At 34.8% G+C, this 22,009-nt stretch overlaps 1 protein-coding gene across 2 annotated transcripts in view; it reads right to left on the bottom strand.

Annotated features, from left to right (window-relative positions):
• The window catches only part of DMD (dystrophin), a 1,192,402-nt gene that overhangs the window by 728,352 nt on the left and 442,041 nt on the right, over positions 1-22,009 (bottom strand). For both annotated transcript variants that reach the window (XM_074159135.1, XM_074159144.1), the window contains exons 19-21: positions 16,322-16,409; positions 8,797-9,038; positions 7,206-7,386 (exon numbers count right to left, since the gene is read on the bottom strand). In XM_074159135.1, coding sequence (XP_074015236.1) covers positions 7,206-7,386; positions 8,797-9,038; positions 16,322-16,409 — 511 coding nt within the window. The remainder of the gene's footprint in view (positions 1-7,205; positions 7,387-8,796; positions 9,039-16,321; positions 16,410-22,009) is intronic.

The following is a 22,009-nucleotide window of genomic DNA, read 5'->3' as shown; positions in this document are numbered from 1 at the left end:
AAATGCAGTAAGAAATAGTATTCCCTTTTATGGCCCATGTTTGTGTGTTTAATGTTTCTGTTGAAGTAAAATTTCTGTTTAAGACATCTGTTAAAAGCTTAGAAAATTAATCTTTCTTCTGCATTAAAGCTGAATTTTATTGAACTGTGCTTATTGCGCCAAAATTACAGCTGCTGTAAATAGACAGCATCTGGCACACACATGAGCAACTCATTAGCAGAGATACTCCCTGTGCCCTCAACAACAGTTTCTTCTATATTCATTGAGAAAAGTACAGACAAATGCATGGCTGGTTGGAAACGAAACATTTCCAACTTGTACCACATAATAATGAAGTATATAACAGCTCAAAAAAATGTTACACCTATTTCTATCTCCTGTACGTCTCTGGTGTTTCAGAAAGAATTTTACTGAGAAATGATATAGCTATCCAAAAGGCAATTTTGACAAACACCAGAGTTAAAGTTTTTAAATGCAAGCCTGCTTACATTCTTATACAGCAATGCTTGGAAGAATGTACTTCAGAACTTAACCTCTTTTTTTAGTTGATCAACAAGAATGCTACTTGAAAAAACCTTATATTTTCAGTTAGCCATCATAACAACATACTGAAATCAGGGCAATTTTAACTCTCTCTGGTGGAGTACGCACACTGCATGGCATACTTGCCTCATAAAAATCTTGCTGGACCTGATTTATCACACACACCTGGGGATTTACAGAAGATAGGACTTTGTACCAGAAAAGACAAGAATTTCTTCCCTCGTGATGCACTTTCTTTACGCAGAAAGCAATAGTAATATATTTTTGGAAGCACGGAGAACAAACATTTTCCATCTTGTGAAATAGCATTTTAAATCTTTTTTCTTTCCTTTCTGAGATTTGTACTGTCTTTGACTCATTTAATCCAAACAATTCCTACTTTAGAATAGAATACGCATTTAAACACATCACTCCAAATGAATGGAGGTATAATTTTAACAGCTCAGATATGTTAAAGGAGTATACAACTCTTAATCTGTAGTTTTATTTAGAAATATGAAATAGATTTCAGTATTGTGATGCAATGTTTGACTTTGATAAATAATTTTCTCCTTTAAGTGAAAAACAAATCTTAGGACTAATGTATGACTTCAAGCAGCTATATCTAATACTACCTATTTTCAGTATTAGTGAAGAGTACCTTGGAATAGGTAAAACCACACAATTTGCTGTTACAGCAAACTCCACCAAACTGCATGAAACCCTTATCCTGAAAGTTTGCCAGTAATAATAATAATTTTAAAATGTTTTGTTAAATTTTGAGGGATTATGTTCTCTACTATTTGAAGGATTAAATAAGAGTTCAAGTGGGGTCACAGGTGTTGATCTAATCAAGCTAGCGGCATTCCAATTTGGCTATTAAATATTCCATTTAAAAAGCACTTTTAAGTTGAGTGAAGCAATAGTTTTCCAATTTCACTTTTCCAGATTACTAGTAGTAAAAAACTATTTTTCGATGTCTTTTGATGATAGAGTTTTTAGGACTTGTTGTTTGTTGCTTTTTGAGGGGGAGTGTTGTTTGTTTGTGGGTTGTTTTTTTAAGATAGACAATGTATCAGCCTTTTCATCTACAAGGAAGCATATTAACATCTTTTTGGACGACACTTAAGAAGAGCCTATGTTAGTTTTGCGGCTCATATGCCAATGGTGAGAATTCAGTCAAACTCCTACAGTGGGATTCATGTTACCTAATTTTAGCTGTCTAAATAAAATAATTTAACACATTTACAGTCTCTCTGTGGGCAGTATGAATCTTTACATTCCCCATCCTCATAACATAAACACACATGCAGACCTATTCTTTTTATCCTATAATTTGCGTTGTGATACTAATGTTTGTGGCTTAAAGGCCACATGATAAGCACAGTGCATTAACATGGACTCCGCTATATTATGTGAAAAATCAAATTATTAGTCAGAAAGATATAGCATGTGTGCAACCCAAGCTATAGCTGAGCTAGGCCCATGAAAGAACTGTAACAAAATATCACAGAGGGAAAATATGAATATGTTACTGTGAAATATCAGAATACAGTTCTAATCCCATAATAGGAAAATGTTGCTGCATTAATCTATTACACTTGTAGGGAATGCATTTTGGTGTGACTAACATTGTAACCCTTGAGAACTGACAGGCAAACACATCTACTCTTGCATGTTTATTTTAGAGAAAGTGCTTAAATTTGGAACTACAATGTGCAGATGGATATTTGGCTAGGATATGTTTTTAATAAGCAGAAATATTTAAACATGTGAAAATAGCTTTCCAAATAAGTAAATTTTTTTGTTGCTTTCTTCCCAGCTTCCTTTTTTTGTGACCAGATTTTCCAGCCAAAAAATCTTTTCCCAATTCAGAAATGAAATGAGAATACAATTATCTCAACAACTATCAAATCACACTGATACGCTGCAATTGTATCTCCTGCAGTCAGGAAAAATCCCACTGTTAGCCATATCGTCATGAAAGAAGAAGAAAGGCAATAAACATAATCTATGGGATCATTTCAGTAAAGACTTATTCCCCGAAATGAATGAACTAGATTGAACAGCATGTATTTCCCATAAAAATTTCCTCAGCGGTAACTGCACTGTTTAAAACCATGCTGATATTCTCACAACTTTGTTTTGCTTATTTTGTAATACAAGTACTTGAAGCTATTCTTCAAAGTCTTTATACTGATGACTTCATAAAAGCTGTGATTCCCTACTCCCACATCTTTCACCAGAAACTCTCAAAGTGGAATCATAAGGAATCTTGTATAATACATAATCAATGTTCTGCAAGTGCTTAAGTGCTTTAACACTTCCAATTCTCTTATTTATTAACCTCTTAAAAGAAACAGAAGAGAAGGCCTTCTCCAGTTCTCCAAGATCTAATGTAACAGCAAATATCTTTAAAATATATAGATTTTTTTTAGTTGTTTTTATTTCCCATCCTTATAAATTTTCATTTTTACCACAGAGGAAAAGGCTAAAGTGACCTACAGGGTAGAGGACATTCTCTCATACACATTCATTTCACAGGTTGCTTTTTCCTTTCACTCTTTACTGAAATAAAAAATAATTACTGGACAAAATGGACGCAAAGCAAAAGTGAAATTACTTGCATGTTACTTAATAAAATAATATTTTCTCACACACATCTGAGATGTATCTTCAGCAAAAAAAGGCCCAGTAAAAGAAAGTTAAGAAAACTTCATCCCTCAAAATCAAGGTACTTAGAGCACAAAAATAAGTTAGCAGTTCAAAGTTTAAGCAAAAGCAGACATGTGACAAACTAAAATTCCAAATATTCATTATACTGTTATGGTTACTGCGGTTTGTCGTCTTATAAAATTATGCCAAGACTGAATTGCATGAACTCTATGTAGTGGAACCCTCTTTAAGATCCTGTATTAGTGGTTTAGGGAGAAAAGTGGTGTACACGCAAAATAACTGCAAGCATGGGGTGGCTAAATAAAAGTCCAAAGGAACTTGAAATGATACAGAAGGCAAAAACTTTCTAAAGTCCTTCTTGAAATAAATGGGATAAACATCAATTCAATGCAGATGCGTGTTTCCTCATCAATAATAGTAATAATAATAACAACGACGACGACAACGATGATTACTTCACCTTCGGGAATTACTGACCCTACAAAGGTAGAATCAGAATTTGAAAGGAAGCCCAGTGCATGAATTTATGAAGCAAAGGAAAAAGGAAATAAGTACGACTTTACTATCTCCATCTTGATATTCTTAATTTCACCTGCCACAAAAGCTTTTTTTTTCCTTTTCTGTTGGTTATTTTCTAAAAATCTAATGACACTCCTCAAGCCTTCTCTGAAGAACAGTCTTGCCAAATTGAGAACATGGAGCAGAATGCTTCTCACTGAACACCACAGCTGGGTAAGAGTTCACCGCAGCACAACTGAAAAACAGAAGCACCTTAACGGAGTTTGGTCCAGTCACAGTGTAAGATGAGTGCTGGAATGAATCAGCTGGCACCGGGGAAGTACTTTGAGCCAAGGAGTACGTCCCTGCCACTGACTGACAGCTCTCCCGGCACTGAGAGGGAATGGGAGGCTGACCAGGCTGCCCCCTAAAAATCTCTCTGACACTGAAGCAGTTAATTCCAAGACAAGTAAATATAAAGTTCAACTCATCATTCTTCACCAGGGCAATTATAAAACTAAGAATTTCCTTGGGAAATCACATTATTCATATTTGAATTATTGCCATGATTGTACATTTCGCTCCCTTGTGTACATTACTGAATAGTTTGAAGCACTGTCTGACCTCTATTTTTTCTATATACCAGTATTCTAGGAATGACTCTAAATGTGCTTAGGGAGGAGAGAGAAATGGAATGATAGATACACAATCTTCAAAAGGACCAATTACTTTAGGATATACAGACATTCTATAGAGCAAGAAAAATGAGGTCATATTTCTTCATATTTTATGAGGTTGTATTTCTTTCATAAAAGCATTGCAAAATAATGAAAAAACAACAGCATGGGCTTTAGAATTGGCTTTAAATTAGTTTTTATAAATATAAATGCTAATCAAATAATGGAGAAAAAAATTGAGAAAATCTGAATTAATCTTTAATAATATTTTACTAAGAAATCTAGTAGTTTCTCTCTGCTGCACAGTAAGCACTCCCAAACCTAAAAAAAACCCAAAACTAAACCACCACCACCCACAAAAAACAACACCAAAACAAAAAATATTTGAGGGCCATAATCTCCTAGATCTAGAGAAAAAATTTGCGGCGTGAAAATATTCCCTTGGAAAACAGAATAGAATAGCTAAATACCCTTATCCATCAGTAAAGATAATGGATTAATGGAACATTAAAAAATTAAAAACATTAATGGAACATTAAAAAACCAAACCAAACCAAACCAACAAAAAAAAAAACAACAAAAGAAACAACCAAAAAAAAAAAAACAACACAAAACCCCCACACCCCTCATGATGAATCAAAAATTCCTTTAACATAAAAAAAACCCTAATGATGAATCAAAAAAAAATTCTAGCATCTGTAGGTTATATGTACAGGGGAGAAAAAAAGGAGCAAATACTACCACTGATCTGCAAAACACCATTCAGTCTTTAAGAAATTCTTCCATCCACATTCTTCCATTGCAAATAATTTAGGCAAATAAGACATGGAAATATCTAAAATGCTCTAGCAAAATGTCAACATTTTCTGTTAAACTAAGGCTAAAATAAAGACATGGGATATGGCCTTTTCTCCATCTGTTCAAAAGAAGAAAAACAGTCATTGAAGAAAGGAGAAGAAAATCAGACTCAAAGATCCAAATTTTCTGTGCTTCAGCTTAGAGGTTTTTCTCACATTTTTTGATCCATAAGAATTTCCTGAAACAGGATAGACTTAACGCAGTATCCTAAGCATGATTGTCCATATCTGCAGCAGAGTTATGGAAGGAAGTCAGGACTTTGAACAAAACCGTGTATAAAATTTCTGAAGATGGAATATGATTGATGTAATAATCCCACCTAAAATATCACTACAGGTATGTAGCGTATGGGAGAAAACAGTCTTATTTTGACAACTGAACCGTTTGAGATGAAGCACCTCTGATGCAGAGCAGCCACATAAAATAATTACAACAGATCAGGGCTTCATAAAATATTGATTCGGGATCTTCTGTTCCCCAGCAGTTTAGGAGACTCTCCCCAGTCTTTTCAAGGCTGCCACCTCAGGACAGCTGCTTCTGTGGCTGGCCAGGACACTGGAGGAGAACACTGCAGAATGGGAGTAGGAAAGAACAACTACAGCCAGGAAGAAGTTCACCAAACCCCTCACTTGGTGGCATTATAGTTCAGTCAATGAACACTACCCATCCCACAGGACTAACCAACTGGTTAGTTCACAAGGTCTCACTATAGTAAAATTAGGTGAGGCAAAACCCAGCAATTACACAAACTTGGATACAGAAGAAATCATAAAGAAGCTAGCATTTAACATGTTTTACTGTTGGCAGAATGGTAACTGATTTCAGGACATAAACTGGTGTGGCATTAAAAGTTATTTTAAATCTTTTTAAAGATTTAAAGATTTTTAAGATTTTAAATCTTATCCATTGTATGGCCTGACTTTAGAATCATCAATAAACTTAATACTTCTTGATACTAAATTTCTACAGCTCATTCTTTCATCGCGTGCTATGGCACACCTACATTTTATTTCTTCAGTTCTCCTATGCACCATCACCTCTTCAGTTTGTGCATGTGTAAATTAACCACATCACCACAATAATGCAGTGTTGTTGAAAAAAAAAAGTTCATTTTTAAAAATGGAATAATGCCAAACTTTTCCAGGAAAGAATTTAGCAGGAATAATATAAAGATCCACTAGAAGGAGCTAGCACTATGTCTAATTTCAAAACAGTGCAGCCACTTACAGATATCATTGGTTTAAGGGTCAAATAATCTCTTTGCTGTTGAGAAAAATTAAATTTGTATTCTTAGCTGATATTTTATTCTTAATTTCATAATCAAATACAAAAAATGTATGGCAGTCAACGACATGCTATGTACCTTTCTTTATCAAGGAATAAAGTCAACTTTCTCTTTTGGTATAGCATTTTCCCCCTTTTGAAAAATGCATTTTATTACAAATATTGTAAATTATGTTATAACTAACAGTCATATATTCTGTGCTGCAAAATAGGAACAGTTCACTAGATGATGAAAAACTAGATACCCTAGAGAAGCTATTCTCTTTGATGAGCTTTATGGAGTTAAATTTCTATTCTGTGAAAATCTAGAGCAGATTCACTCCTGCAATTAAAATCTCTCTCCTCTGTACTGACAGAGGTATACACCCGTGTCTCATAACCCGACTAAAGCAAGAGAGTTTTAAGTTGCCAAAAAAATCACTGAATCTGTCCATAAACATGCTAACAAGAGGAGATCCACTGGTAAAATGACATTGAGTATAACATTTGCTTCTTAATAGTATACCTTTCCTTGTTTTCCTATTACTGTAAAATATATAACACACTGATAATTTCTGAAAGACTAATTTTCTACTTTCGTACTACTAGTTCAGCATGACAACAGCAAATACAAAAGTAGGAAAGCAATATATAGACACCTATTCTTTGCATGCTAGTCAGGCAAACTGACTTCTTGCCATGAACACTTACTGGTCTGTAGCTGCTTTTCTCTAGTCTGCATGCCAGCAAGTATTTGTATGAAATGGCTGGTAAAAGCAGCAAGGTCAGCATCCACAAACAGTGGCCCTTGTTCTTTCTCTTTGAGTGCTTGACTTTGAGCCTTTAGTTGTTCAATTTGAGGCTGAAGGGTTGACATGCGAATTATTTCATCCTGCATTTTTGAACAAAAAAAAATAATCAAGATAAAGCTGTCCAACAAGTGAAATCACTAGTGCCACGAAATCATCAGTTTCAACACACATTACACAACTGTTTTGCTTCCAACTGCACTGGTTACAATAAAAACGAACTCAACATTTTATATCATTTCTCACAAATCAATACCTCTGTTCCCGATGTTCTTACCATTGTTTAAAGTCACTTTCACATAACATTATCATGCTAGTAGTGTAATGCTCAAAGAAAATTACATAGATTGTATATTAAAATTCCATGCCCACGGAGTATCCTCTTCATGTGGAGCTGGAAAGATATAATCTCCACACGTCCTATAATCCTGGACTCATCTCTGTTAGATTATATACAGGCTAAATAGCATGAAGTAGAAAAGAAGAGGTGAAGATGCACAGTGATTTATAGCAGCCCCACAGTAACACATTACAAGTTGGGGTTGTGCTATTATACCTTTGGGAGACCTTGTACACAGTGTGACACTTGCAACTACTAAGTAAAAAGAAATGAGAAAAGTAAGCCAAATATACAGTTCATACTAGAGCTACTGTAAGAGAAGTTTTCTGCAAGAAAACAGAGAACCCCTGTAAACACAATGCCAGCTTGGAAATGCCTGAAAAGAGAAGTAATAAGATAGATCTAAATTTGGATTTCAAAAATTGTTTTCAGTTTGAGAGCTTCTGGAGCCAGAGATTTCATAAAGTCAAACTTCTACAAGTATGTCATTAAAAGTTGTAACTCATTACTACATATCAATAGATTCCTGTCAAACAATATTACCTTGTAAGTAATCTCCACCCACAGACTTCTCCACAGTAAAAGAGAGAAGCAAATTTCTACGATGAGGCAGCACACAAATGAAAACATTTCAGGAGAATAATAAGTGAATTTGCGTGACCATTTTTGTACAACTATTCAGAAGAAAATTCCTCCATTTGACTACGCAATGAATCCTGCATCAAATGCAGGGTATGTAATAAGTGCTCTGTAATGGCAGAATTTTGGACTTGACCATGAAGACAGTTTTCTGACCCAGATCTTTATGACAGAGAAGATGAGCAACAACTTCTTAATGAAGAATCAAAAAACCCAGATTCTTACAGAAAAAAAAAAAAAAAAAAAAAAAAGAGTTTGCGGGCATAGTACCCTAGTATCTTAATAACTTCATATTTGGGGCAGAGTTTTAAATACCCATATGCTAGGCTGTATTGTGTCCTTACTTCTTTACCAGTCTTTCCTTTCCTTGGATAAATATTTTCAATAATTACCTTGGAAAGATAAGAAGTCCATTTTCCAGTTCTATATTGAAATAATGAAGGTCATAACCTGGCCCATTGTTGGAACCCCTATGAAGTACAGTATCACAAAAAACCTCAGAAGAATCTCTAACCTTGCATTTTTCCAACTGAGTTTTTACTGTAGCAGGATCTGTTGCTGGTGTGGGTTGTGCTTTCAGCCAGTTTTCTGCAGTAATTGCTGTCTGCTCCAGTTGCTGCAGCTGGGAGTAGAAGTCAATGATGTCATTTTGGTACTCCAGCCACGCCAGTCTTTCACTCAGCAACTGACAGAACTCAATCCAGCGGCTCTTCAGCTGCTCTGAGGCTTGTTTAATATTGTCAGCATTCAGACCCTCTAGAAAGAAAACAAGAGAAGTTCGATGCTTAAAGATAAGTAAGTCACAAAGAAAAGAAAAAAACAACAGTAAAATAATTTGATAATTCAATTTCTGTATTTGAGAGCTCATAAATCCAGTTAATGATTTATCATCAAATAACAGTCCTGAACATACAGATGTTACACATTAGTGGAGAAGGCATTTAAAAAAATATTTTAAGTTGCTGCCAGGGTACTTTTGTTGCTATGGGAAAGAATTATAAAGTGCATTAAAGTACAAGAATGGGAATTAAACATAAAGTAGAGATACAGTAGATAAAGCTAATTAAAACTGGTGTAAGAAATAAGAAAATGCCTGACAGCTGGATTTTGAAAACTGTCTGGACTGTAATTAGATTTTAATGTACAAGACTTGTATTTTTTATAAAAAGACCAATTTAAATGAATGGGAACTATATTCTGCAGTTCTTTTGATGTTTCAGATAATCCAACTTGTAAATTTTGCATTACATGTTATTTAAGAAATATCACAAGCACTAAGGAATAAATATATGATCAGATCAAACCTCCATCTAGGCCAGTCCCGTGTATTCAACAGTGACCATCAGTAGACAGTAAGCAAAGACTGAGAGTTAAGAAACCATAAGTGACACTTCCCTATGATTATTTTCAGGGTTTGGCTTCTCTGATATAGTTAGCCTACTTCTTTCTATTGTTCAATAATCACGCTTAAATTAAAGTTCATAAAACTGACTTTAATCATTAGAGACAAGGCAATTATTTAGAAGTATTTAAAGGTAAAAGAGGTCTATATACTCTGTGAAGAAAGTAAGGCAATACATATCAAAGATAAGCAAGGTTGTCTTACAAAAACATCATTAAAAATTATTCTGAAACGAACTCAGGTTGAGTTCCAAATAATATTAACTTAAGCATCTCATTTATTTTTCAGAGGAAGTTTAAATGTAATCCCATAAGCTTTTGTACTGGTATGACATGTAATGATACATATAGGACCGATAGTGATTTCAAAAATAAAGTTCTCAATACATTGAGTAATACTACATGCTTAAGAACATTTTTAATAACATCATCACTTAGTCATACACTAGTTAATCAGTAAAACAGAAGCTCTGTTTTTATCAAAATAATGAAATTTAGGGTGTTTTTCAATTTCTTAAAAACAAGATTAAAAGCAAATGAGACAAAAGCCTTCGGTGCTTTACTTCCATGATTTTTGATACACTTTGAATATGGTTTATCTTGCTTGCAATCTGTACTCCCAATCTGCAGGAAAATTTCTTTATCTGGGATAAAAAATAGTAAAGTTCATGTGCAATTTTTGAAGGTAGGATATAGGGAATGGAGGCTTAATTACAGCTAAATGCCTTAAATAAAAAAGTACTGGAAATTTATAATAACAAGATTTTCTAAGGAATGACTATAATGCATCCTATATGGTGAACTGCACTAAATGATAACCTGGGATCATGTCTGTTGTGAAGCACCATAGTCCTCCAGCAAATCTTATTCTGGATTCAGCTCAGGGCTACTCCATTCAGACTTGCTTGGAAACAGCCCACTTGGTAACAGACTGTGCAGTACCTGATAGCTGTTCCCTGGACATGCTGTTTATAGGATGCTGCCCACGCCAAACAAATTGTACAGGATTTCAAAAAGTACAGCAAAAATGTGGAAAGATAGGAAGCCCAGTACTACTGGGATGTAACGGCAACTGTGGTGGTTGGAACTACAGAAACTGGATAGCAGAGTTTAAGGGTGAGCAGGGGTATAAAATGAACTTTAAAGCATAAAGACATAACTAGTATTTTGACACATCTTAATAAAGTCCAATAGTGATCTGTCTTTTTGTGTGCGTGTGTTTGCATCTGGAGATACGGTATGCATAAATGCATTTTTCAAGTGTAATGTCTCAGGAACATATAGTAATATGTGAAGAGGCAGCATAAACCTGAATGGCATAGCATGTCTGAAAAACAACTATCAAACATGACCAGGCACATAGATACTGAATCTTACCAACAGCAAGAACAAATACATATATAGAAGGCAAGCCTTTAACTATGTTATATTTCAAGAATTGCTTTTTTCCTGTTGTGACTGTGGTTATAAAAATGCTGTATACTCATAACAGACAGCAGATATCATTGCCGCTGTGTTCTCTGAACCTGGAAGACACTGCCTATGAGTTTGGCAGAGTAGATATAAAAAGATCACTTTTATTTATTCCTCCTTTCCTCTCTTTTCAGCTGCCACAGTCTCCAAAGTACCCTTAGGCAAGATTATGATTACCAGGGGAAGTACAGTCATGGATTCTCCTTACATAATAATACTTTTCACTGTAATATTTCCTTCAAGGATTTAGAGGACTGCATTTCAGATGAAAATCTAGATTGATCAGATCTCTTTTCTTCTTTTGACCCATATGTCCCTTTTAATATAACATTTAAATATGTGAAAATACCCAATATTATTCAATTTTCTTTATTATCTAAATTCTTTTTTCTTTATTATATAAACTCTGAGTCTAAATGTGATTCCACAAGTGCACAGATAAACAAAGAAATGCTTTTGCTCTTCGTGTAACTGAAGCGGACAGTACAAGATTGGAGTGTGCAGAGCCGTGTTTGGTAAAAGACTGCAGAGGTGCACCTCCACTAGGTGACACAATATCCTACTGAGAGCAAGGCCCATCTGAAAGTCTCCATAGGATGCATTTTTAAAACTCTCTTAATTCACAGTCCGCTCAGGTTGGCTATCAGATGTTGGTATGCCATTTCCAGAAGGATGCAAGAAAAAGGTCATTGCTTGCATTTGAAAGCATTTGGGCAAATTTGTCAAATTTTTTCTTATTTTGAAGAAAGCTAGTCCTCCTTCTCATTGAAAATGACAAATTAATAACTATTTGAGTAGTTGGTGCAATGAGGGCATAATTTTAATGGCTTTATTTGCTCATTAAATTGGTGAAAATAAAGAATTTGAAACTTCCACTAGAAGTACTAATTTCTTCATTATCTTTAGCAACCACTATCTTTCATTCATGATGTTACCATCAACCCCCTTATTCTGCTTCATTCATGGCAGCAAGACATACCAAAAGTTGACAAGCAGGTGAAGAAACAACATCAAACCTATTCTCTGGTAAAACAATATTATTTTAGGAATAATGGATCATAATCTTTTCATGTTTCATAATCACTGAATAAATATACTGTACCCAGAGGAAACAGATCATTATCTGAAGTGCATCCATTGATTTTATTTCCTTGTGTACTGTGCATAACAAATTGTGTGTGAATATTTTTAATTGTGCAGCACCTTAAATGCAAGTACTTTGGAATTGCCACTTAATATGAAGTATATCTTATTAAGTGCGTTTATCACTTTGCTATGGTTCTCTGATACAATAATGTAATACTATCTGTGTTTTTATAGCTTTTGACTCATAAGCATATGTGAGATGGTAACTCACAAGATGATGTATTTCTTCCACAGAACAGTGGCACTTAACAACTATGGGATTTATTACAACAAATTCATTTGTATTCACTTTAATGCTGCCTATCAAAATTCTGAGTATTCATTTTGATGCCCTATTTATTTTATGCTAAACTACTATAATAGTCAAGTGTCCACTCAAACTGCTAAGCTGTTTCACACATGCATCAACAGTTTTGTTATTCTATTTTAGAACATAATTTAGAAAAGAAAAGCAGAATAGAATTTTTTTCCTAGAAACACTGGCAAACAGAAGATGTAAGTGTTCATTGATTGTAATCATCAGACTTCTTTAAAAGCATGGGCAAGGAGAGGCAGAGCATGGCCCATGTAGAAGATGGGTGGTTGGGTAAAGAATCATCCACCAAAAGCATCAATGTTTTCCCCTGTGATGGGAAAAGTCCTTCAAATGGCAATATCCAGACACACTGCTTACAAACACAAGAATAGCTACACTGAGATGACAGTTCTTTCTAGTGCAAAATACTTTTGCTGACAATGGTTGAAAGCATTTACGTAAGGCAAGAATAGTGCCCTGTATAAATACACCTCCTCAGAACATTTTCCTCTGTGCTAAGGAACAAATACAGGTCCTCAGAATATTTTCCTCTTTGTTAAGGAATAAATAAATGAAACCCTAAATAAACCAATCCAATTATCTCCAGAATTTTAATCCTATTTTTTACTTATTCCTCTTCCTATCACAGTAAAAATAAATGCAAGAAAAAAAAAAAAAAGATACAATAATTAAATTCACCACCATTCTGAACTCTCTCTTATAATTCACCAGAGGTCTTAATCTTTTTATGCTCTTCATCTGTTACATTCAGAATCTTGTTTAAGAGCAAAGAGGAAGCCAAGAATTTAGTGACAGCATAATTGGAATCTTAAGAGTCTAATCAATATTAATCCAGATGTAATTGATACATAATAAGTAAAAAATAACAATGCAGTTAAAATTGTCATCACTTGACTTCACAACTGATCTATGCCTTAAATCTGTTTGCCTTGTGCAGTCTTTTAATTACAGATTACACTGCAAATCCATGAGAATCATCAATTGTATCACTGACTGGTCTGCCTAAAGAAAGTACCACACAGAATATAGATGGGACCATCATCATTTGGGATTTGTAAATTGTGGTAGTTAAAAATTTTTTTCATTCAAGATAACACAGTACATCTTTCCTCTGCTAGATGTTAAGCTGCATCTCCCACACATCCATAAAGGCACATTAATTCCAGTTCTTTCCCATGTTATGGAAAAGAGTTCCAGCATTAGAAGAGGAAGGTAAGTAGGCATATCCAGTCTGCTCTCTTGAGCCTTATTTTGGAGATTCAGCAAAACTTTCTTATGCTATATTCTTACCTCTTGTTTTTAGAGAATCCAGAAATAAAAAAAAAATAAAAAAATTAAAAAATTAAAAATAACAGAGATGAAGACTATATATCCCAAATTAATTTCCACAAGCCACACAAAGACTAAAGAAACTCAGTTGAATTACTGTGGAAAATATAAAGCTACATAAGTTTATTGCAGTTTGAGATGTAGGTTTGAAGTTGAGTTACTTTTTTTTTACACAACTTTTAGTTCAATAGCAATTTAGAGACAATCCCATTAATTGCAATTGCATTAGATGATAATGATTTGGAAGAAAAGACAAATAGAAAAATTGTTGTATTTAAAAGTACAAAGGCTGAACATGGCAGTTAACTTCCTCTACACTCAAAGCGTAATTTTGAACACGTAGTAAGATATTCCATTTGTAAATTTTTTGTTAAAATCATCTTACAGCTCTCCTCAACTAATGTTAATTATTTAATTCTACTCTCTACTGCTCCCACCTTGTGGTGATTACTGAATTATTTAACTATTTCATACACTATTCTTCAAATTTCCTTTGCAGCAGTAGAGTAGCTGAAAGTCCCATAAACATTTTAGGCTTCAAGTCCAGAGGAACTGTTTCTCTTTTCAAAAGAATTGTTTCTTCCCTAAAAACCATGACAAAAATGGACCTTCATTCTCACAGGTAACTAACCTGTCATCCTTGCTAGAATATTCTTGCTACCAAGGCTACCATGATATATCCCATGATACTGAGCTCAAAGCAGTTGATAGGAAACAGATAAAAGTTACGCTGGCTTAGCTAGTCTACCCTGTGCTTGCAGCCCAACTGGAAGACGTGTTTCCTGAAAAAAGGTGTGATTTGGGAGATACTGGAAATATTTATATGCATATCTAAGCCACAGTCCAGATCACAACATCTATAATCCATGAATAAGCATAGACTCATGGACTGAAGAAGAAAAAAGAGAACCTTGAGTTAAAACCACATGAGAATATTTAAGAGAGAATGTTAATCTACTTGTTACTAGACATGTTAGGTAGTATAGTACCAAAAAAGTAATATAAAATATGCTAGTGAGTTCTGCAACTAAAACCAAAATTAGTCATCAGGAAGCACTATATAATCCAAAGAAATCGAAGCTAGAATTCTTGAGGTGCAAGTCTGCATTTGGACAAAGGAAGAGTGGGGCACTGCTAAATGTGTCCTAAAATGTAATAGATTCCACCCAAAATAATAACCTTGATGTGGCAGCACAGAAGTTTAAAATACTGCCATAAAAGTCTTGTACAACCAGTTCTCCCAGGCAGAAAACATGTCCAAAAAAAATGGCAGAATTTTTTACATGATCAGCCATGGAAAAATGCCCAAATGATTTCAGAGGGTACAAATGCTACCAGACTCCCTTCAGCCTATTCACTGAGCCTAGGAAGGGAACCCTTGCAACAGTCGTTACAGTAATGATAATTAAATATGCCCCACGCATTAAATATGGTCACTTTTAAAATATTACATCTTCATACTTAAGCAAGATAATCTTAGGATTCCATCAAATTCATTTAGCTTGGCCAGTTAGTACCTCTAATTCAAAGTACTTCATTTTTAACAATTAAATTCTTGGTTCTTCATTATAAAAATTTAATATAAAATATATGTTCTGAAGCTCAGTGCATTAAACATCTATATTTCTGGTAATCATATCAGCATGACAGATGTTGGGCTGTGTTTAATATTTTATTGCAAAGTTAGACATTCTTTAATATCAAGGACAACAGCACGGCTTATAATTTTACTTCCATCTACCTTTCTTTGGTTTTTATTTTACCCTTAAAAAATCTAAAGTTCAAAACAATGACATAACAGATTTTTTTTTAATAATAAAAATAAAAAAGTTACAACTAATTTTCTAAGAGTTGTATAATCTTTTACATTTATTATCTTTGAAAAGCTGAATGCCAGAAATCTCTCCCAAAACCCAATAAAATCTTATATTTTCTATGATACAGAACTTTACAGCAAAGTGTATATTACAAAACATACACTGTATATTGTATGTCAGAAAGCACTTTTTTCAAACTGTTCAGAGTAATGCCTTCAGAGCTTTCTAACTCAGATCAGTTAATGTACCTTCAAAAGCTTAGCATACTCAGAAAATAAGATTACAACTTAAGTCTCTGCACAGAACAGATTGTTAATATACAGTTCATTACTGTGAGCACGTTTTACACACATTTCTTTTCATGGTACTAAAGTGGTAATTTTTTTTTCTGTTCTCTAATTAGCAGATTTAACATTCCGAAATAATAAAAGAAATATAAGGTAATATTACTGTTCCATTTAGACAGTATTTGCTAATACAATTCTTATGATAAATATGAACCTGTGCATTTATCAAATCCCTAAGAAGATTATCTAAATCAACTCCCATGTAATTACCATTCACCATCTGTTCCACCAGGGCCTCAGCTGATCTGCTGGCATCTTGCAGTTTTCTGTACTTCTCAGGCTTTTCTCGCTGGATGGCCTGCAGCATGACAGGAAAGGTGAGTATTTCAACAGAGAGATTTTGAAGAAGAAAGTAATTAATCTCAGGGATGTCTTCTGATTTCTCAAGACCATTTAACCTGTCATACTGCCCTGCCAGTGTCCCAATTTGCAACAAAAGCAGCAAGTGCCAGACACCGTCGGGAAGGGAGTCAGTCATAAAGTCAAACACATAAACTGAGAATCAGAACACAACAGAGTTGACAAATGATACACGCAAGTATTTTACAGACAAATAAAAGACATACAAATTAAGAGCTATTCAAAGCCCAGTATTTCAGAATAAAAATATATGTTCAACAGAAATTCCATGTGGAGTAATAGAATTGCTCATTTCTCATACAGTTCCTATGGGTAACAGCAAGAATTGAGCATGCTAACCAAATCACAGGGTTTCATAACACACTACAGTATTGAACCCATATACCATTTGATTGCTTATTTTTTTGATGGCAAAAAACCCACCGTAAAATGCATATCAAAGTAGATATCTACCATACATATGAGCATATTCAGCAGAAATCCATATATGAGCTACTAAGAAAGAATGACAATTAACTGCAGAATTAACACAGGCTTCTAGTTACGTATTGTATCTAATACTCTCAATTCACCTTTCTGTACTCAAAAATTTCTCACCAATGCTCAGGCTAGCAGGTAACAGCTGGTAAAGGCTATCTGCTACAGTTTCAAGATATAGTAGGAATCTAAGTTTCTGATTTCATTTTGGGTTGGTAGCAATACAGAGGCAAAGTAAAATCATTTTAGACCTGACAGCCCCTCAATATCATCTCATAATTAACGTCAGGAAGTCATTCCATTGATTTTAAACTAATTTAGGTGTAATTTAGAAGCTCTAAATCAAAAGTCCAAAGAAGCAGCATAGAGCCACAGCCATTTTTGATAACAAAAATAAATCAGACTATATACCTCCCAGAGGTCCTGACGAAGAGAGTCCCCCGTAAATCAGAGTCCCTCACTTTAGCACAGCAGATACACACATACAAAAGGATATGCCACTGTAAATCCTGCGTGACTTGTATGGGAAGATAACACACAACCCTGGCTAAAGCTTCTCAGTCTGGCAGACCCCACTAGGCTTCCTGATCACTCTGTTGATTTCCACTGCAAATATGTATTCTGTGTGACTTGACTCTTCGGGTGAAAAGGTTCCTTACAACTGGAAAGAAACCTCAAGTAGGTTTCTTAGTGTCTAAGAATGCATTTAGCAAAATAATCTTATACACTTACATTTTAAAATGTTATTTTTCAAATAGATTGCTATGCTTAGTAGGAAGTAATATAAACACCTTTGGACAAACTCTCTTTTAAAGTGTGATGCTTAGAATATCTTTAGTTTAATAAGCAGCAGCTCCCTGGAAGACTTTCTTAGGTGAGGAGACACTTGGAACTCAGAAAGAGAGATTTTCAGTTCAATTCATGCATTTCAACAGCCTACTCAAAACTGGTATTCATTTGTGTATATAGAAATGATTAAACAGCAGCCTTTGTAACAATATGCCAAAGCTTCTATCAAACACTCTAATAATACAATTTTGATAAATAAAATATATAAAGACAGGATATTTAAAGAAGAATTAAGGATGGAAACATTTTGAATTTTATAAATGTATCTTTAATATACTCCTAAATTATCACTGCAAGATTATGAATTTTAATCCCAATGAGTTAAAGATGACTGTATTAATTATTTATAGTTTTTGTAGATTAATAAAATCTTCTACCATTCCACTGCACAATTTAATTATTTTCCAATTTTTTTTTTAAAACAGTCTATTAATTATATGCAGAGTTCTAAAATTTCTTATAGAATCTTGATTAATACTACTCTGTCTATAATGCCAGGTATAATTAGCATGAGAATAGCTACAGAGAACTCAAAGGAATCATAAAAACACCAAAATATACTGAAAATAATTTTACTCCGTCTGTAATGCCAGATGTGTAATTATCATGAGTGAGCACAAATGAATCATAACAAAACCCTGAAATATACTAAAAATTAGCTTTTTAAAATATAAAAATGATATGACATTGAAGTCTGTGGCACTGAACCCTTCAGTGTCCAGTAATACACTGTACCCAGAACAATCTGGACAAATGTCAACCTCTCTCCTGAAAGATTAAAGTTTCCACTTCTTGATAGAAAATATAAGCACTATATGCAAAGCCCTTAAAAATAAACCTGAAAATCTGGTACATATCAAACTTTCTGTCATTTACTTTTCTCCATTTGTTTTTTGTGTAATTAGCATATATTATAAAGATGAAGGTCTAACACTAGTTACAGGAAGACATACACAGAAAACACAAGGCTAGGCAGAGGAGACAAGGCTGTCCTCTGGGTCCTCATACAAAGAAAAATTACCTGATCTGGGGAGAAAGGAGGAAATTCACCCTCCTTACTTCATAGGGATTATCACACAGTCCTTCAATTACTCTGAACACAGTGCCATTGTTTGCCAAACCTGCAAACTGTGTCTTGGATTTTTAAGCCCCTCAGAAGAAGGATTTCCATAAGCACATGTAAAGCGTCTAGAAATGAATGGAGCAGGAATCTTCTAACACCTCTTGTTTCTCTCTTTGGCTCCGTTTTGTTCATTTTGTCCTTTACTAAAAAGGATAAGACTCTAGATTCAGATCCATTCATGACACAAGTGCGCTGGGATAAGTTTGAAGAGGTTTGTGAAGTTTTGAAACTCGCAGTTTCAGTCCATTGTAATCAATACTTTTTTTTTTTTATGAAAAGTTGTGGCAGCTGCAAAGTCACTTCAAAATATTTCCAAATACATAACTTTCCCTTTTTCTACACTTTTTGCTTTTTATAAATTATTTTCCAGAAAAAAAAAAATACACCAATATGAGAAAAAAAGTTACCTTTATAGGCTTTCATCCTATCAGGGATTAATTCTCTTCTGGACTATTTTGTAATTGGCAATGCCAATGTATAGTAGCTTAGTTTTAACTGATTGAATAACGCTAAAAATTCACCTTAAATGCCAGCTGAAGGTGAAGAGGCTGTTTTCACAACTTGAATATATTATTTGACCCCAAGATTTTAGTCGGCAGTTAATGACTTCATAACCTAGAAAATACTAACGGTCCGAGGTATTGGTAAGTTATTCGTTTCAAATCAACATCCGACTCCGAGAGCTCTGTGAAAGGAGGCATGGTAGCAGTACTCCTTGACCTCCTGTGACTCTGACCAACTACTCCCAAGGGCAGGAGATGGCAACATTATCATCACCAGCTCTGACAGTGATTCAGCTTTCACATACCAAGGCCCAACAAAGCGTGTCTGAAAAAGGTCACTAAAACAAAATGAACAAACAAGAATGGGGCTTTTGAGAATGCCAAGAAAACAAATTTAATTGTCTAAGATATCTGATATTTCCCTTACATCTGTTCCTTATAAATTTACCTTTGATTCTGAATTTCTGGGTGCTTTCTAACCAAAACTCCTTTCAAGTTTTATTCCTAGTTCATTGATGAATAGGCTCAAATCTGACTTCTTATTAAACAGGATTTTCTACCTATCTAGGAAGTTTTAATTTTTTGCACCTGAACCTTCATATATTTGAACTTGCAATATTGAAAGCTCATTATGGCTTAAGAAAAACAAAAAAGGCCTGGGTCACTCTATCGTCTGTCTTTAGTAAAATATACATAATAGATAGAAAACAACAGCAGTGTGATGCAGCATAACGATGTCTGTGGCATTAGTGTTTGGATGTCTCCAGTATTTAGGAGTGGCATGGTTGTTCCACAATGAAACTTCTGTACTTATGGCACCCAGTCTCTCTGGCCAGGTAAGGCAAATATCTCTCTTTTGTAGCAGGGAAGGGCTATAAATATTTTTGCTTCTCCCCAGTCATAGGAATGGACTTTTTGTGCATGTCTAATATATTCAATCTATGTAATACATCTGCCAAAGGCTAATTTCCTGCCAGTTTCTGAAGAGCAGCTGGCTTAGCAAACACAGTCAGTGCATTTCATAGAGACTGATCTTGGCTCTGTCTCCTCTGAGCTGGGACAGGAGCAGGCTTTTGAACCTGATGAATCATCAATGATGGCAAAAGAGCTCTCCTTGAGGCTGTTGTTTCTGAAGTCTGCATCCCTCCATCATACAACAGATGCAATTCCACTATATCATATGGAAGTGATGCCTCATCCAAGAAAAATGAAGATTAGGAGCAAGCTGCCACAACAAGAAAAAAATCATCCAACCAGTAACCTGTCCTCAAAAGAACAGCAGAAAAGAAAGACATTAGGAAAATGCCCTAAGACTCAGCACCTACTGTGATGGGCAATATACGGGTAGGTCTGAGAAGTATAGGTGTTCTGTGCTTCACCAATGTGTATACATATATATATAGTCATATAGGGGAAAATCTAAATGGTAGCCAGTAATGGCAAGGTGGGTATTCTGTACGCATGTGTGTGTGGTCACATGCCCCCATATGTAAGTACAACACTGGGGTATGACTACATCATTACAATATGTCAGTACAATACAATCTTTTCCAATTTTTACTAACATATGTTTTCCTTTCTGGTGTTTCATCTCTTTTAATACAACTTCTACAACTTTACTAGAGGTTAAAAAAAATATATTAAAACCCACACTCTCTTATTTTCCATTGATTTGAGGCTCATTTTCAGGGAATTAGAAACAAGTAGTGTTAACAAGCAACAATTAAACTGCTCAAACTAATGAACTGGACAGTACTTCCTGGCTACTAGTTTTATGGATCGAGTCAGAGACCAGATCAAGAAAAGCGAGATCAGGACAAGCTTTAAAACCTGGCATTTTAAAAACCTGTTGGTTTTGTTTTAAATTTTTTGAAAACCGTGTACAAAGACTTCCATTAACTGAAAACTGTTCAACGCAGAATCCATCTAGTACTTGCTAAGTGTCATCTTTCAGAGTCTTCTCTATCAAATAAATACATGTAATCAGAATGTTTTCTCCCTTAAAACATCTAAAAGCTCCTATATGTAGCTTCCTTTTCTCAATAAAATGTTCATTTTAAAAGCAATGATACTGTATGAAATCAAAACCAGTTTTGGTCTTTAAAAATATTTTCAATGTTAATGAAGGATACATGTTCGTTTGTCTCATTTCTATAGAGTGTTACTCGTTTGTCTCAGACCCCTCTTGATACAAAGCAGATCCTTTTTCTGCACTATTTTTCAGTAAAGAAGCTGGAAATTGGTTTCTTAACCACCCTGTTATTCAATTTCCAAGGAGGTCAAAGAAACATCTGAAATATCTCCTGCTATCTGCAGTGTCTTGAATTCAAACTTACAATGCCCACACACTGGTCAAATTCCACACCTCTTTTCCCTCCCTCCCTCTTCCTCCACTATTATGTATGTTTTCATCAACCTAAATGAGATCTGAACAAATGTGGTAGGTAGTGGCCGCCCAGCCCCAATGTTCTTCCTCAGCATCAACAAAGGCAAGGCAAGGCAAGAGCTGCTGGGAACTCCAGCTGGGACCAGAGGAGGGGCTGTGGTTCACCTACCTCCATCCCTTTACTTACAGATCACCACCTC

The sequence above is a fragment of the Numenius arquata genome, chromosome 1 (genome assembly GCF_964106895.1).
Source record: "Numenius arquata chromosome 1, bNumArq3.hap1.1, whole genome shotgun sequence".
Lineage (NCBI taxonomy): Eukaryota > Metazoa > Chordata > Aves > Charadriiformes > Scolopacidae > Numenius > Numenius arquata.
Note: the sequence above shows the minus strand (reverse complement) of the source record. Positions and strands in the feature narration are given on the sequence as shown.